The sequence below is a fragment of the Mus caroli genome, unplaced genomic scaffold, assembly GCF_978045245.1.
Source record: "Mus caroli unplaced genomic scaffold, Mus_caroli_1 scaffold_4, whole genome shotgun sequence".
Taxonomy (NCBI): domain Eukaryota; kingdom Metazoa; phylum Chordata; class Mammalia; order Rodentia; family Muridae; genus Mus; species Mus caroli.
The window spans coordinates 132,440,490-132,458,859 of record NW_028227259.1 but is presented as its reverse complement, the minus strand read 5'-3'; the positions used below and the strand labels follow the sequence as shown (position 1 = coordinate 132,458,859).

Sequence of the window (18,370 nt, the reverse complement as noted above, 5' to 3'; positions counted from 1 at the left end):
TTGTTCTCTGTCTTTTCTCCTCTCTCTATGTGACCCTGCCTCTCTTTTTTGACTTCTCCCCCATCCTATGCATGTTCCTAAGTAGAGTTGGACGTGAGACAGACATAGCCAGGCAGTTAGTATGTAGACATAGAGCAGACAGACATAGGGTCATACCAGATAGGCCTTAGGACCTTTGCAAAGGACAGGACAAGCAGGCAGGACTTTCTGTGAGGGAGGGATGTTGAATTGTGTAGGTAAATGTCTAGGGTAGAGGGGAATCATCTCCTGTCTGATGGAACAGTTTCATGTGTCTGCAAATGAGACTACTTGTCTAGTAATGCCTGTCACATTTCAAAGTATAACACAACCTTCCTTTGCTTTAGAAATGGAAAAGCTGGGGTCAAGAGATACGGTGCACACTTACAGTCCCAGTATTCTAGAGGCTGAGGTAGAAGGATGGAGAGTGCAGGCCAGTCTGGGGCTGTGTAGAGTTACCCCATCTCCAAAGAGAATAGCGCATTGGAAAAAGCTGGAACCCTTACCTGGTCTTAGTGTGGAAAAGAGTCCTTTGTCTTGTTGCTGATAACTGCGCATGACTACCCTCTCCCTGCATCCTGCCTTCCCCTTCTCCTCTCCAGCTCTGTTCTTTATTCTTCTAGGAAACATGCTGTATGGGTTATATCACTCAAAATGATTTTGCCCTCAGCAAACAGAGAAGAGAGTTGTTTTGTTCGTGTTTATTTTTTTAAGTTGCTCAACCCCGGAACAAATTAAACATTAATATAAACAATTTAAATACTGATGAGATGTGACAGACTGATGGTTTTAATATAAAGCCACTTAATGACATTATTTTTTTTTCCAGTATGCTGAGAGGTTTCAGGGGAGTGCTGGGCGGGAGGCCACTTCCTGGATGGCTCCGAGACCAATAGGCAAGTTGAAGCTCAACTTGTGCCTGGTGTCCTCTGGCCAGTCTGGGTTCCATGGCCTTGCTGGTAACTCTGCAGCAAGGTGCTTACTTGTAGGCTTGGGGCCACTAACCTGTGATAGACTCTTGAGTATTTTTCTCAAGTACCCTCTATTTTCCCAATTCCTTTTCTTTTCTTGATAAAAGTTTCTTTCCCAGTTGAGAGGGAGCTAGGCAAAAGGTGTAGCTGCTACAAACAAAACAAAACAAACAGAAACCACCCACCCAACCAACCCCACAGCTCTCACTGTGGAACAGAGAGAGTTTATTCTGGAATCAAATATAAATGACCATAGCCTGGAGTACAGACTCAGATCTGGGCTTGTCAGTTTTTATGTCAATACAAGGTAGAGTCAGCTTGGAAGAGGAAATCTTAATTGAGGAATTGCCTCCATCAGATTGGCCTGTGCACAAGTGTGTGGGTACTATATTTTGGTTGCTAATTGATGTAGGAGGACAAAGCTCACCGTGGGCAGTGTCCTAGATAGGTGGTCCTGAATTATATAAGAAAACAGGCTGAGCAAGCCATGGGGAACAAGTCTGTAGCCAGTGTCCAGGCTCCTGCCTGATTTCCCTCCCTGACGTATTAGAGCTAGAAACTAACCCCCATAGTCAACCCTCATCCTCTAGTTGATTTTAGTTCGTGTTTTATCACATACTATATGGTGGTGCACTCCTTTAATCCCAGCTATTTGGAGACAGATCTTTGTGAGCTCAAGGCCAGCCTGGTCTACATAGTAAGTTCCAGGACAGCCAGAACTATACAAATAGAGCCTGTCCTGAAAAACAAAAAGGAAACCATACAAAATTCAGAGTAGGGCAAGGTTTCCCCAAATTCTATATCCCAGAGGCAACTGTTTCATGAATTTTTTAAGATAATAAAGCAAAGGAAGTAGTGAATCAAAAATATTTTTCAAGTTCATCTGGGAAACCTAGGGTAGGTGGGGAAATCTCTGCTATAAACCTCTGTCACATCTGAGGGCATTCGTAGCTTTGGGTTTGGGAGAAGGTAAGGGTGTACTTGAAGATTGCCGAAGGACTGGCCTGGAAGTCGTAAGGATGCGATGTCACCCAGAGGTTGACAATAAATGACATTGGGAGTGCTAACATAGCTCGAGATCATTTGGCTCCTTATCTCTGTCATCATTGATGATCTAGTCAGTCTTGTGGGACATTTTTAAAGCAGGTAGAGATAGTTTTTTTTTTTTTCTGGGAACCCCTAGTCACAAAGTTTTCATGTCCCTGGCACAAAACTGTAGAGTTACTTCCTGCAGGGGTCTGGGTCTCTGTGTGGTTGGTTGTGTAGACTTCCGATTGGCTCTTTGGCTGGCTACGCCTGGCAGTGCACAGAACAGTCTCGAAACATTTTATTTTGTGAGGACAGAGTCTGAGATGACAAAAGCAGGCCAGCAGAAGGGGACATGCAAGCTATTTTGTGTACATCACTGAATCACCCTTTCCCTGAAACGGGTGACTCTCTGTGCATCCCTTGAGCTCTGCTTGGAATCTCTTGCATCTGACTCCTGGCAGCCTCCTTCTCTATGACTCAAAAATGATCTGTAGGCAAAAAGAAGAAAAAAAAGGATGGTGTTGTTGCTCACTTTAACTAGTGACTAGCTTTCTCCTCAGCCTCTTATGGACAGGGTGCCCAAACTCACTTTTTTGGCAGGTCCCTGATCTATGTGGTCAATGCATTTACGCTTGACTTTATTGTGTTGTTTTAGTTTGTTTCGTTTCCGTTTTTGCTGTCCTGGGGGTTTGAACCAAGGGACTCTTGCATGCTAGGCACATTGCCTACTCTTGAGCTATCACCCCAGCTCCACATGACTATTTGAACTATTGTCTCTTGAGTGTTCCTTGTGTACATACAGTCACCAGCTGCATTAGAGTGGAACTCTTGCTGTGAAACCTGAGTTCTGTTCCCCGGGTGGAGTGGCTAGAGGTAGCATTGAGAACACATAGCGTCTATGTCCACAGGGTTCACATGAGGATAGGATGCTTTGTACGCTGCTGAGATCCATAAAACGTTCCCTTGGGCTTACTTGGAATCTGCATCTGGAGCAGGATACTGGATGATTGGAAGAACTGGTGACGGTACAGAACAGTAGGTTTTTCAAAACACAGTAAAGGGCTGGGGAGATGGTGAGGTAGTTGAAGAACTTGCCTCACTTTGGGCAAGCATGAGGGCATACGTTCAACTCGTCTGAAACTGAAAATTGGAGACAGTCGCACAGATTTGAAATTTCAGTGACTTCGTGGTGGGGGTAGAAGGTCGAGACAGGAGAATCACCAAAAGCTTGGCCACTTCCTATCCATCTCAACCTGTTCTGGGCTCTTCATGGTGCCTCCTGTTGCATGGGAGCATCCTGCAAGCATTCATTTCCTAGCCTGCTCTTCAGTCCCCGCTTCCTTGAGAGCCTTAGCCTCCTGAGGCTAAACAGACCTGGCTCCCTCAATCCACAGCACTGTGTAACACTGATACTTATAAAACAGCCCAGTGGATGAATTAATTTAGAAATGTACTTCATCTTGCTATACGGAACTTTAGTCTCCAGACAAAGCAAGTTACTGGTGATGCTGGGATGCTCTGTGAACTGAAATGTACATGGGCAGGGTCTCTGTCTTGCATGAGTTGACTTCCTCATGGTATATGTTGAGAGGCTTAAGTAAGTGCTGGCTTCTTCAGTCACTCAAGCTATGGTCATGTCTAAGATCAACCCCCTCTAATAATATCTAAACCAGAGTGTGTGCAAAAACCGTGCCATGCCCCATCTGTGAGGCTCCTGACTGGAGCCAAGGTGGTGGTGGGAAAGGTGCTGAGTCTTTTCACACCTTGTGCTCTGGGGGTTCCGAAGATAGTCTATGGCTTGCTGGGCTGGTGTTTTCTCAGTTTAGGGATGCTAACATGCCCCAAGAGTGTTCAGCACCTCTGCATTGGTACAACAGCCTATGGTGATTCAGGCAGCTGCTAGAATATCAAGAAGTGCTGTCCTCCAGTTTCAGTCTAATGTCCTTTTTAATAATGTCGGCTACATCCAGGGGTGTCCAACCCACAGCCCTTGGATTTGGGGGGGGGGCATATGTTTATTCTGCATGCATTATAACATGATGCCATGTGTGTGTGTATGTGTATTGTGTTGTATGGTATGTATAAATGTGTGTGTGCATTTAATGTCATATGTAGCTTGTGTAGTGTGTGTGTACATATAATGTGGTGTGCAGTTTGTGTATATTTGTGTGTGTAGTGCATAGTTTCTGTGTGTCTGCATACAGTGTGGTGTGTATACATGTATGTGACATGTCGTTTGTGTTATGTGGTATATGTGCTATGATATGCACGTTATATGTGTTTATGTGTGTGTTGTATGTTGTATGTGCTTGTGTGTATGTGCTCATGTGGTTGAGCCCTCTCTGGTTTTGTGCTCTTTGGGTGGAACACTATTTAAAATGCAAAGGGTACAGGAACAAGGCAGCGGCTGAAATCCCACAGTGGCTTATTGAGGATCAACTTGCTTAGAGCCCAGTAGGTATAAAAGGCAGTCGAAATTCTACCTCGACAACCTGATAGCTGTGTGCTTTTGGACAAGTCACCTGCCCTCTCTGGTCCTACTTACTGGGAAGTGGGGACAAGGAAAATGCCCCATGGGCGGAGCTTCAGAGGACTTGCCTTCTTCATTTACGACTGAGGAGCTGCCGGATGTGGTGACCACAAATGTGTCATTGATATATCAATAAATGTGCAGAGAGAGTAAAGGGAACTGCTGAAGTGTAGGATCTCTGGTGTGACACAAGCAGAAAAGCAATGGATATTCTGCTGCAAGGTGGAAGGCGGAGTGGGCAGAGGCGAGTAAGGAGGACCCATTGGTATGGGTGATTGGAGATCAGAGTCCTGAAGGGGTCCCCTAACATGATGATGGCCTAGATGCTGATTAGGGAACAGTGCCTGGTGGGATGGAAGGACATGCAGGAGGGAATGTCACAGGCTGGGGATGGAGGATGGGGTGAATCTGGAAGGTTGTAGGGGCTGAGCTGAGACACAGTGTGCTTGTTGATCTTGCACCCTTTTGGATCTCGTGCCGGGGCTTTACCCGGTGCTCTCCTGTGCTGGAAGCCCCATGGGGGAGGGACTGCACAGTTGTTAGAGCCACCAGGGAGGGGCACATTGCTGCTTCCCTCCCCTTGAGTCAATGTCTCAGAGGGTATATGATGAGGATGTCCTGGACTAGGGGAGCCATGGCTGTGAACTGCTGACTGTGGGTTGATGATGCTGTCACTTGGGGGTTGTTTTCCCTGTTGTGTGTTCTCATTAGCCTCAGCTGTCCACTTTACATAACCTAGTGGAATCCACCTGGGAAGATGGAGTCTCAATTAAGGAGTTGCTCAGATCAGATTGGCTCATGTCTGCATCTGTTGGGGAGATTGTCTTAATTGTGATTAATATGGGAGGGCCCAGCCCACTGTTGGGTGGCACCATTTGCAATAGTTTATATATGCGTGGCCCAGGGAGTGGCACTATTTGAAGGTGTGGCCTTGTTTGGAGTAGGTGTGTCACTGTGAGTGTGGGTTCTAAGACCCTCATCCTAGCTGCCTGGAAGTCAGTCTTCTGTTGGCAGCCTTCAGGTGAAGATGTAGAACTCTCAGCTCCTCCTGCACCATGCCTGCCTGTATGCTGCCATGCTTCCTACCTTGGTGATAATGGACTGAACCTCTGAACCTGTAAGTCAGCCCCAATTAAATGTCGTCCTAAGAGTTGCCTTGGTCATGGTGTCTGTTCATAGCAGTAGAATCCTAACTAAGACCCCATCCCTAGGCATCTGTGTATGGGCTCTATAAGAAAGCTATCTGAGCATGAGCTGGTGAACAGGGTGAACAAGCTAGCAGTATTCCTCCATGGTTTCTGTATCGGCTCTTACCTTTACTTCTTTCAGTGGTGGATTGTGACCTGTGTCAGATGTCTGTCGAGAGCACTGCCTTTGACAAGGACGAGCCTCAGGAAAAAACTCTGGTACTTCTGACTTCAAAGATGGCAAGCTCATTGGATCCCCGCATGAGCCTCATATCCATGAGGGATGGATTTTATAAGCCCCCAGACTGCCCTAGGTCTAAAACCATCCCAGTTTCTTCTATAAAACAGAGGCAATTGAATTACCAATAGGACCTCCAAGTGGTTCAGGCTTTTCCTCTGACAAAGACTAGACAGTTCTGCCAGGTTAACTGTTGGCCAACAAAACACAAGAAGGGCTACTTAGAACCAAAATTACCAGGTGCCCTATATTACACTTCATCTTAGGAGACAGAAAAGAGAAGTTTCTGTATTATATTTGTTTTCTCAGCATGCTCCATGGGGTATCTGTACTTCCTAGAAACCAAACCAGAACTAGGTGCCTGCACGTGTCAGGAAACCTGGATTGCACTGTTCTCTGCAAGAGATGCGTACACCCTGGTGGCTTCTTGGGAATTTGCACTGTGTGCAACCCAGATTGTACCGCTTCACTTGATCCCTGCTAGTCTTTTACCTGCAATCATTTTCCCTAAGTTGTTCTTTTTGAACCAGTGAAAGAGTCAAATAGAATAGAGTTCTATGTTCAGGTGACCATCTTCCTTGTTTCCTGAATGTATTGCTTAAGGAAACAGTGTTCTCTCAGAAGTGTGAAGATTAGTATAAAATGTCTCTGAGTCCACTGGCAAGCAGGTCATGCTCCATTCCATCAGATAAGAAATCACAACCATGATGCTCAAAGGCAAGCCAATTATTTTTTCCTAACAGGCCCCTCATTTGCTTCTCCTGCGCTCAGCTCCTTATTTGGCACTTGGCCCATTTGTAGGTGAAATCAAATGGAATTCTTAGGTGATGGAAGGTGCCTCTCCGGAGACTGGAGTACAGTGGGTGTCCCAGCAGCCATTCTGTGCATTGTCGCATGAGATGGGTGTCATTTTTGTAGATTATAAGGCACAGAGAGGGAGGGAGGCAAGAAGGGAGAGAGCTTAGGAAAGGAGAAGAAAGGTAGGCGGGAGAAAGGTGGAGGAAAGGAAAGAGGGAGGGGCCTGTGGAGATGGCTCAGTTAGTCAAGCATTTGCTACCCAAGCTTGAAGAGGAGAGTTGGGAGCCCAGCTCCTGTGTAAGTGTTAGGTGGGCTTGGAGGTCTGTTTGCAAGTCTGTTGCCCAGAAAGCTGACACATCCGGTCCCCAGAACAAATGCAATAGCTAGATTAACCATACCAGCCAATTCTGGGCTCCACTAAGAGACCTTGCCTCGATGACTGTGGTGGAAAGTGATTGAGGAGACTCTTATGCTAACCTCAGGTCTTTGTGTACTCTACATGCTCCCCCATACATGCAACCACATATACAGACACACACCGTACAGACAGACACACAAACACATGCAAAAGAAAAAAGGAGAAAGAGAAAGCGAGTGTGGTGGTTAGCTTTCATTAAATTGACACCATGGGGAGAGGGAATCTCAACTGAGGAATGCCTCCATCATATTGGCCCTTGGACAAACATTTTTGTGATTAATGATTGATGTGGGAGGGGCCAGCCCATTGTGGGTAGAACTGCCCCTGGGCTGGTGGTAGTCCTGGATGATATAAGAAAGCAGGCTGAGAGAGTTATAGAAAACAAACTAGTAAGGAATATTGCCCAATGGCCTCTGCTTCAGTTCCTGTTTCCAGGTTCCTCTCTTGATCTTCCTCAATAACGGACTGTGAAGAGTAAGATCAAACAGATCCTTGCCACCATAGACCTAAGAGGTGGTACTTCAGCAGGGAGGGAGAAAGGAAAAAGAGTTGCCTGGGAGCTGTTGTGGGTCTCCGTGAGGCATTTGTAGGCAATAAGCATCTGCACTGGATCCCAGGGAGAAAGACCTCTAGACGGTTTTCAGACCAAAGCTGGAGTTATTTCCCCTCCAGTGCCCTGCCGTGACCTTTTCTTGCTTTACTGTTTTCCTGAATGGTATTGGAGGACCCTGTGTGGTTGACCTGGTGCCCATGTAATTAGCTGCACAATTAAGTTTTGTGTCCCTGAGCAGTGGGGTCAGATGTTCAACAGGGAGGTTCAGGAGGGCCTGGGTGCACAATGCTGATGCCTGCCCTGTTCTCTTCTGCACTTCTGACCTTGGCAGCTTCTTAGACTGCATGGTAAGCTGGCTTGAGGCTGCTCAAGGCAGTCACTCTGGGAAGTGTCAGATGTGGTTTGAATAACCAAGGGGTGCCTTGTAACAGAGGGTGTCCCTTTAGGAATCTCATGGCCCAGAGAGGGCCCCCCTTCTCCTCTCAAATTCCTGTTAGTGGGATTATATTGTGCTCTCAGTGAAATAGAAGCATTGGCAATCCCGATTACAGTCATGCTGTGGAAAAAAGGACCTTGCAAAATCCTGGTGAAAAATACTCTGCTCTTTTGTATAGAAAATGTATAACCTGTTTGTGTGCCCATTCACTCATTAATTCATCCAATATTTACTGGGGGCCTCATAGTTGTTAGGGTGCTGTTCTAAAGACCCCAAGTGCTGTGGATCACATGAGACCCCCCTCCCCATTAGCTGGCATGCAACCTACTGCTCAGTAGAGACCGAGAAGCACAGAGTGATGGGGGATGGAGTTGCTGTGTAGGACACACATGGGGATGTGACCCAGAGATGCATTTTGAGACAGGTTTTACAGCAGAAGTGGCCAAAGGCAGGATTAGATTGTAACTAGCTAGGCTGATGTGGGGTCTGTCTGGGGGTGGGGCTTGAGGGACCCAAAAGGAGGGGGGAACCAGGAAGCTCCTCTTAGAGAACACACAGAATATGCCTGCTTGCTCTTTGAGCTGACTTTTAAATGAGTAAATGCAGGTCTGGGAAGTCACAGCTCAGGCTCCAGTTCCAGTGTGTTAAAACACAGTACTTCATTGGTTAAGGCATCTTGTTAGGCTTATGGTAGTGGCTACCCCTTTCTGGGACAAAATATGAGGCAAAAACTACTTAAGGGAGGAAGGCTTATTTGGGCCCACTGTGTGAGGTGCAGGCCCACTGTGAGGGTCCAGGCCATCACAGTGGGAAGTAGAGGCGGCAGGAGCATGAGGGAGCTGTCCACATGACATCTTGGCAGGAAGTAGAGGAGACGGGTGCTAGTATGTAGCATGCTTTCTTTCTAAGTCTATGGGATGGAGGTGCCTACATTGAGGGTGGGTCTTCCCTCCTCTATTAAAGTTTTCTAGAAACATCCTTATAGTCACCCCCCATGCCCCCCCTCGCAGAGATCTATTTCCATTTCTGTGGTGATTCTAAATCCATGAAGTTGAGAATCACAATCACAACACTGAGAGTATCTTGATTTTAAGAAAACATGTTTACATGGGTATGCCTGGGTGGTGTCTGTGCATGTATGCATGCTGAGATGTATGTGGGCACATGTGGTTGGAGATGCATAGGTTTGATATCAGTGTCTTCTTTGGTTGCTGTCCACCTTAAAAAGGCAGGGTTTCTTGGTGAAGGTAGAACTTACCAACTTATTTACCCTAGCTTCATTGCCCCGGAGGTCTCCTGACCCTACTTTCTGAGTGTGGGGATTACAGACAGGTCCACCTGGCTTTTCTATACAGGCTCTGGGCAATCTGAACTCCAGCCCTTACCTGTGTGTATACCTTATCCCTTGAGCCATCTTTCCAGTGTGCATATTTTGATATTTGAAAAAGAAATTCACATTATTAGGCTCTAACCTATGAAACTACTGCCTGGGCCAGTTCTAAATCACATGGATCAACATGCTCTAGACAGTTTGTCTTAACATAAGCATGAGTCTCATCCTGCCATGAGTTTGGTGATGACACTAAATAGAGAGATTTTTTTTTTTTTTTTTTTTTTGTTATTCCAGTCTGCAAAGTGAACTTGAACACAGGTGTCTGTTGACCTGGCCTAGCTGTAAACTTGTATGCATCGTGGCTTCTGTGTTCTCAGACCTGGACTGGAACTTCCATTAATTCTCAGAAGCAAAGAGGGTTGGTGCCTTGCTGATTGTCCCATGAGCTATATGTGGCAAGTCTAGAGACAGCCTTAGTTATGGGCTGTCCCTGTTGCTCCCGATAGACTTGAGATGGCACTGTGCTTTCGGGAGGGATGCTTTCATGGGGCCACTGAAGCTGACACAGGTTGTTGGAGGGATGTCAGTGTCACTTCTGAATAACCAGGGACCAGTGTGTGGCTTCTGCTGTGGTCTACACCAAGGCTGGCACAGCCATGCCCGAGCAGTCAGGGCTACTAAAGCCAGCGGCTCCCTGGCTAAATGGCTTCTGTGAGTTGTATAATTTCTCAGTCTGGGTTTTTATTACAGAAAATAAGACAAACTGTAAAAATAACATGTTGGATTTTTTTAACCCCCCACAGGGAGAATATGTTCCCCAAAGAGAAAAGAAAAATGTTTGTTATTCCCTGGTGGCAGAACGATCTTCGCAGGTCGTGAGTGTAATGCATTAACTATAGATGCTGCCTCAAATTCTTGCCTTGAAGGTCCAGCCTACTCAAAGGTCCAAGGCATGACATGGTTAGTCCCTTCCCTGTCTCCAGAGAACTATCACCAACTCAGTCTCCAAGCCTATCCTCCCTATCTGACATGCTATCAGATGACAGCAATGGAATGTGGCACACCAAGATGCAATAAGACTAGGCGCAAACCCACATATCAAGGCACATATGAGGCAAACTGGTAGATGGAAAAGGGTCCTATGAGCAGGCAAAGGAGTCAGAGATAGCCCTTCTGCTGTTAGGAGTCTCACAAACAGCCCAAGCTAAACAACCCCAGCATGCATGCAGGGGACAGATTTCCAGTGCCCCTGCATATTTATGCTCTAAGGAGTAAGCCACTTGAAGGCCTTGTTATCCCATTTTTTTTGTTATTGTTATTGCTCAAATTTTTGTTTAGATTTTAACTATTTACAAGTTCCACGTTTATGGCCATCAAGTGACAAGTTTTTCTGTCTAACACTAGTGACATTATGTTGTGTCTTTTCCTAGGGAGATGCAGATAAAAGCCTGTTCACTCCAGGTAGGGCACCAGCAACCAAAGGAAAAAACTATTTCCATCCAAATTAAGCTTGGTGAACCACTATTCACAGAAACACAGGCAACCAAAAGGCAGCTTTGTCACTACAAGGAGATCATCACATGGGTGACAATCCTCAAAAGCTGTGTCCCTGGAACTCTAGACACTTATTGCAGACACCTCCACCCAAAATAATAAGCTTATGGCTCCCTAAATCCTGCCTCCAGACAGGGTTTCTCTGTATAACCTTGGCTGTCCTGGAACTAGCTCTGTAGACCAGGCTGGCCTCGAACTCAGAGATCTACCTGCCTCTGCCTCCCAAGAGCTGGGATTAAAGGTATGTGCCACCATGCTCAGCTGATAATAGTCTCTTCTAGGAAAGGTTTTCTGCTTATAGAAGCTTGGATGGGTCCTGATGTGTATTATAATTGTGCAAATTCTCACAACACTTAGAGAGTTTTGTGAGCCTCATATCTCCTAAGAAGAATTCTTTAAGTCTGGAGGAACTATCTACCCATTTGTTTCATCTGCATGTGCACACACATGTGTATGTGTGTGCATGTTCATGTAGAGACTAGAGGTCAATATTACATATCTTTCTCAATCTTTCTCCATGCTATTTTTTGAGACAGGGTCTCTCATTGATGTTGACACTGATAGAGCTATCCTGGCTGTCCAGTGAGCTCCAGGAATCCTCCTGCCTCCATCTCTTGAGCCCTGGGCTTACAGGCATGCACTACTGTGTTCAGTTTCTTTTTGGTTGTGAGCCTAGCCTTTAATGACTGAACCATCTCTCCAGCTCACTCAGCTTCTTTTTAATATGGGATATGGGATGGGAATTCCTTTCCACCAGCTTGTGGCTTGTGAGCTATCTCCCCAACTCCTTTACATCTACTTAGCATCTATTTCCCATACGTTGACTTGATTCAAAGGAGAAACACTGGACAGTTCAGAATTGCATCATGGGTCCAAAAGTGAGGCTGTGGGTGGCTACCGATGTGCTCTCCAGAGTCTACAAGTCGGTTGTCTCAGGATCACTAACACCTGCCCTCGGTTCCTCCCAACAGTGACAGAAGGCCGAGGGATCTTGGAGAGCATTCAGCGGTTCTCACTGCTGCCTACCTACCTCCCAGTCACCTACCACATCAACAATGCGGATGTCTCCTTCTTCCTGAAGGAGGCCAACCAGGACATCATGCGCAACTCCAGCCTGCAGTCGCGGGTCGAGTCCTTCCTGATCTACAAATCCAGGCGACTGCCGGTGCTCAACGCCAGCTATGGGCCCTTCTCACTCGAGCAGGTAGTGCCCCAGGATTTGATGCTGCCTTCCAACCCATTTGGATTCACTAACACATTCTCCCTCAACTGGAGGCTGAAGGCCTACATCCTGCAGGAGAAAGTCTACCTAAGCCATCCCAAAGTGCAGGTGCTCTTCCACATCGTGGGTCGAGACTGGGATGACCACAGGGAGGAGAACTTGCCTTGCCTGCGGGTCTTTGCCTTCAGAGAGACCCGAGAGGTTCGAGGCAGCTGCCGCTTGGGTGGAGCCCTGGGACTGTGCGTGGCCCAGCTGGAAATGCTGCCAGGCTGGTTCAGTCCACCATCAGTGGTATCTGGGCGCAGGAGGCCCACGGAGCAGCTAGAGGGGAATCCCGTGGAACTGTATTATGCTGTACAGCCAGGGGATGAGCGAGGCGACTGTGCCAAGGAGGATTTGAGGAAGAGCGGCGGTACTCCAGCAGGCCACAATGATGTTGATGAATCCAGTCCCCCTTTGCATAGAATTGGGAGCGTCTTCCTTCGGGAGACCCCCAGCAGTCCACCTTTGAAGGAGCTGCGTTTGGATAGCAATGTGGCCGTTCATTACGTCCCTAAGACTGTGCGGCAAGGAGATGTACTCACCTTCCCTATCTCTGTCTCTAGGAACTGCACGGAGGATCGCTTCACACTGAGGTGAGCAGGTTCTCATTCTGTCTACTACAACCCCAGCGATCCAGCTGGGCTTCTGTGGAACCGTCTGCAGATGTTCATGTGCTGTGTTCCATGAAACATAAGGCTTAGTTGTATTTCTGGCTGGCCGCTTAATGATGGATATATATATATATATATATATATATATATATATATATTTTTTTTTTTTTTTTTAGAATGTACATGTACATAAGAGACCATGGGTGTCATTCTTGGGTGATGCTCACTTTGGTTTTATTTTGAGAAAGGGTATCTCACTTTCCTGGAGCTTGCTGGTTAGGCCAGTTGGCTGTCCAGTGAGACCCTAGAATCCTCCTTTCTCCACCTTGGAGCATCAGAGTCATCGAACCACGAATCTTTAGCACTATATCCTGCTGATGTCCGTGGATTCTGGAAACCAAACTCAGATTCCCATGTTTTCATAGTGAATCTTGTCAGCTCAGAAAATATTTTTTTAAAGTCTTATTTTTAATTGTGTGTGTGTATCTATGTTCACGTGTATGCATATGAATGCAGTACCTGGTGAGGCCAGAAGGGGGCATTGGATCATCCTGGAGCTGGAGTGATGGGTGACTTTTAACTACCAGATGTGGGTTTTAGGAACTGGATTGGAGTATACTGGAGGAGCAGCAAATACTTTTAACTACTGAGCCATCTCTCCAAGACCATAAGATAGTTCTCTTTAATATTAACGAAACTCCCAGGTTGTCACAGAAGAGTCATGTTGTTGGGATCCCTTGGCCTTTGTGAAGTTTGTCAACAGGCTTCGGGACACTGAGGGTTCTGCAAATCAGCCACTTCACAACTGGGTCTTTAAACACCTCGCAGTTTCAGCGAATCTGCAAACTCAGTTGCGACAGTTGTCAGGGAGGAAGGAGAACATGGCTTTGCCAACTCAGAATCTATTCCCGACAGGCGGGCTCTAAGTATAAAGTGGTACCAGGCTTAAAGTTGTCACTTTGTTTCTCCCTGGAAATAGAATGTGCTGTTAAAAAAAGGAATGAAAGAGCATAAAGAGAATAAATGGTGGGATCTTGGGTACCTTATGTAAGGTTGGAGCAAAGAGGAGACGTTTAAAAGAAGCACCGAGTACTTTAGAGAAATGCTCTGGAATTCGCTTTGGAATATGTTAGAAGAAGTTGCCTTGTGTCGATTGTGATGTAACTAAAGCCTTTAGCTCCATGTTAAATGTAGGTGAATTTGGCTGCAATAGTTAATTAACACAAGCATTTTTGGCTGAGCAGCGTGACATGACTTGGCCTGCTGTGCGACACTGCTTGCTTTCCACTTGCTTTTTAAATCTAGGGGTTTTCATCTTTACTTCTCTCTCTCTCTCTCTCTCTCTCTCTCTCTCTCTCTCTCTCTCTCTCTCTCTCTCTCTCTCTCTGTGTGTGTGTGTGTGTCTGTGTGTGTGTGTGTCTGTGTACACGCACATGTGCACACGCAGCACATGCACACACACCACATGAGTGCAGTGCCCACAGAGACCAGAAGAGGGCAACAGATCCCCTGGAGATGGTTGTGAGCTGGCTGAAATAGGTACCAGGAACTGAACTCTGGTCTCCTGCAAGAACATCAAATGCCCTTAAGTGCTGAACTATCTCTCTAGCTCCCAACACGTTAGGTGTATTGTGATCCTTGAGAATATAAATGTAACCAACCGCATGTGGGGTACACATTGCCTGTGGATTTCCAAGGTTATTAGCTTGAATCTGATTTCAGATTCTCCTCCAAATTTATAACTCCTCTTTGTTATCTTTCCTGTCTGTCTGTCAATCTGTCTATCCATCCGTCTACCTGTCCATCCATTCATCCACCCATCCACCCATGCATCCATCTACCCATCTATCCTTCTTTCCCTTGTTCTTTCCCTCCCTCCTTCCCTCTCTCCCTCCTCTTCTCTCTTCCTCGCTCCTCCCCGCCCTCCTTCCCTTGGTTTCTTTTTCTACTCCCTTTTCCTTATGTCTTGTTTAGGGGTGATGAGCTCAAGGAAACAAGTCATTCTTTTGCTTTACCTCACAAATTTAAGTTGAGTTGCTTCTGAACTGGCATCAGGGGTTCTTTTTTTTTTTTTTTAATTTCAATGAAAGCAGTAGACATTAGTGAACAGCATTTGTCTGATGATTGAACTTGGCTAAAACTGGGAGGTAAAACCCTTGGCTTTGCCTTCTGTGCATCTGGGGATTAACTAAAGGGCCGGGGGTGGGGTGGTGGTGTAGGAAGACATCTGTGGGCCTATGGCCATGCCTGGGCTTCATTTTGCCCCCATCTGGCAGATTGTGCTGCAGACAAATAATGAGCCCTCTCCATGTTCTGCAAGTGTGTGCTTCAACTTGTGAATTCAGAACCTTGTGTAGCATCCTTAGAGGTGGCTGGTTATAGAGAGAAGTCCTTTGTCTAGAAACCATGGCTTTATAAAAAGGGGGGCCTTGGGCTGGAGAGATGGCTCAGTGGTTAAGAGCAAACTCTCTGGTCTTCTGAAAGTTCCTGAGTTCAATTTCCAGCAACCACATGGTGCCCACATCACAGCCATGTGATGCCGTCTTCCTGGGCGCAGGTGTATGTGCAGAGTCCCTGTATACATAAAATATGTAAATAATTAAGTCTTAAGAATAAAAAAGAAATAGAGTGTGGTGGCGCATGCCTGTAATCCCAGTAGCACTCAGGAGGCAGAGGCAGGCAGTTCTTGGAGTTCAAGGCCAACCTGGTCTACTGAGTGAGTTCCAGGACATCCAGGACTACACAGAAAAACCCTGTCTCAATAAATGAATGAATAGATAAACAGACAGACAAACAGAAAAAGGAAAAAAAGAAAAGGGGTAGCCGGGCGTGATGGCGCATGCCTTTAATCCCAGCACTCGGGAGGCAGAGGCAGGCGGATTTCTGAGTTCGAGGCCAGCCTGGTCTACAAAAAAAAAAAAAAAAAAAAAAAAAAAAAAAAAAAAAAAAAAAAAAAACCAAAAACAAAAAGGAAAAGGGGTCCCTGCTCTCCTGTGCATTCATGCTGGTCGTTGGCTGGTGGTTGGATTCCTGGGCCAGAAGAGAAATTTTACTGTACCCTGGACTTTGGCCTCAGGGAGTGAGCTCTTCTAGCCTTTTCTGGAACCATTTCTGTGTGTGTTTGTGTGTTTTGTCAAAGGCTTGGGATCCTGTCACCATCTTCAATATGGCAAACCTATCCTCTGGAGTCCTGAGGGAGATCAGCTCTCTTTGTTCTCCAAGAGACCCAAAAGGCATCCCCATTGCTGGGCCACACAGCCCATGGTGTTAGGTTTGGGCCTTTGCACATTCAGAAGCAATCACATCATATCCATGTAGGTCTGTTGGCTCTAGTTGTAAGTGAAAGCTTGGGTGATTTCAGATATAGGGGAAAAAGTACATTTATTCAGAATCCATTCACTATGAATCTAGTTTTAATTTTTTACTCTTGAAATACACACACACACACACATACACACACACACACATATATTCCATATCCCCACAACAAATACCCTCTCGACTTCATAAGTGCATGAGGGTGGGGTTATCCACTGGAGCAAGGGAAACCTACCACTAGAATCATCCTCAAAAAAAAAAAGAGTCTGCTTCCCTAACAACTACCAGCTGCTATCAGCTTCTCAGTAAGAGGTGGAGCCTGGAGATTTTCTCCCTCATTCCTGCTGGGGATTTTGACTAGATTGATGTTCTACCTGTAACCATAGCTTCTTCGAGTTCATGGGGGCAGCAGCCATGTCATGTTCAGAACACAGCATCCCACAGCTCTCTCGCCCCCACCCCACCCCCAACCTCTGGTTCTTACTTACATCCTTCCTGCCTCCTCTTCTATGATGTTCCCTGGGCTTTGGCGTATGTCTGCTACACAGCCAACATACTCCAGTCTTGAGTGGGTCTACTCTATTTACGTAAGTAGACACTTTAAACGTGGACCTGGTGATGGGGTGGGCTTGTCATTTGAATCTCCATAAATAGGGTTAGGCTTATCTGTGCCTGCGACCTCAGGGTAGATGCTGCAGAGAATGTCTGAGGGGGTGGGCGTTCTATTCTGGGTACCAAATTATAACTACGTTTTAATGATTGTCCCCTGCTCCCCCCCCACCAGCCCCGTGTGTGTGTGTATGTGTGTGTGTCTGTCTGTGTCTGTGTGGGTGGCTGGGCGCTGGTTCAGGGCTGATTCTTACTGAGAACAAGAAAGCTCCAATAGATAGCTTGTTGTCTCATAAAATCTTCCTAACCCTGCTGCTCTAGTCTTGAAGCCCCCGTTGTAGAAGGAAAGAAAAGCCCTTTCATTTCACAGACATCCAAGTTCCTTTAAATCTCAGAAAATGTTTTTCTTCCCATTGACGACTGAAGCACCCACGGCGCTTGGGCCCTTTGCTCTGAGATCCCACCCACCATTCCTTTCCCCATCTCCCTCTCCACAGAACACAGGGTTCAGGACCGCCAGTGGCTCAGATTGCACAAATGCCAAGCAGAAGATGACAGACCTGGGGACCCTCTCTCCCTCCACACCATCCATTCATCTTTCCTCTAGAGAGACTGATTCCCTAAGAAGCTCTGGCCCTTGGGTTGGCCTGGAGCTTGAGCCAAATATTTATTCAATGTCAGGGAAGCTCATGTGGAGGACAGAGTCCAGAGATATAGAAGGCAGAACTAAGACAAATCAGGGCTCTTCCCTAGGGCCCTTCTCAAGCTCATTGAGTGAGCAGATCCCTCTTGATAATAATGATCATTATCAAAGACCGCTTACAGCTGGCAGAGGGCTCTGCAGTTTTAAATACTAAACGAGATACCCAAGCACTCTTTGACAGCCGTGCACCTTCCACTGCATCAGACTTATGCTTTGGGATCTAGAGAGTTGGCTCATACAACAACACAGGCCGTGTGAACACAAGGGTCTGAGTTTGATCCCCGGGACCCACAAAAAAAAGTCACACGTGGTGGCGTGTGGTTCAGCAGCCAGCCATTGTAGCTGAATCTGTATGCTTTCCATTTAGCGAGAGACTGTCTCAGCAAGGTGGGTAGCTCCTGAGGAGCTGGCCTCTTACCTGAGGCTGACCTCTCACCTCCACGCGCACAGATGTGCACAAGCGTGTAACACCCCTCCCCCCCAAATGTGCAGGCATGCACACAGATGCATAACTGTTAATTCAAACTAAAATATAAAAACTGCTCTGGATTAAGCCTTTTCCAGGGAGTTTCCTGCTGAGAAAAGATCTTTAAAAGAGAGATCCAGGGTAGAAAGAAAGAGTATTTGACATATGATTAGAGAGTCAGGACTGAGGTGTGTCTGGGGATGCCCTTTGGGTGCTGTATTATATTAGACAGGGTTCTCTAGAGGAACAGAACTTCTATAAAATATATATTCTTATATATAATATATTGCATGTATTATATATAAAGGGGGTGTATTAGAATTGCTTACAAGCT

The 18,370-nt window shown here is 46.4% G+C and overlaps 1 protein-coding gene across 1 annotated transcript in view; it reads left to right on the top strand.

Moving 5' to 3' along the window:
- The window catches only part of Tmem132d (transmembrane protein 132D), a 681,893-nt gene that overhangs the window by 146,902 nt on the left and 516,621 nt on the right, over positions 1–18,370 (top strand). The window contains exon 2 of the mRNA XM_021163504.2: positions 12,037–12,922. Within this exon, the coding sequence (XP_021019163.1) occupies positions 12,037–12,922 (886 nt within the window). The remainder of the gene's footprint in view (positions 1–12,036; positions 12,923–18,370) is intronic.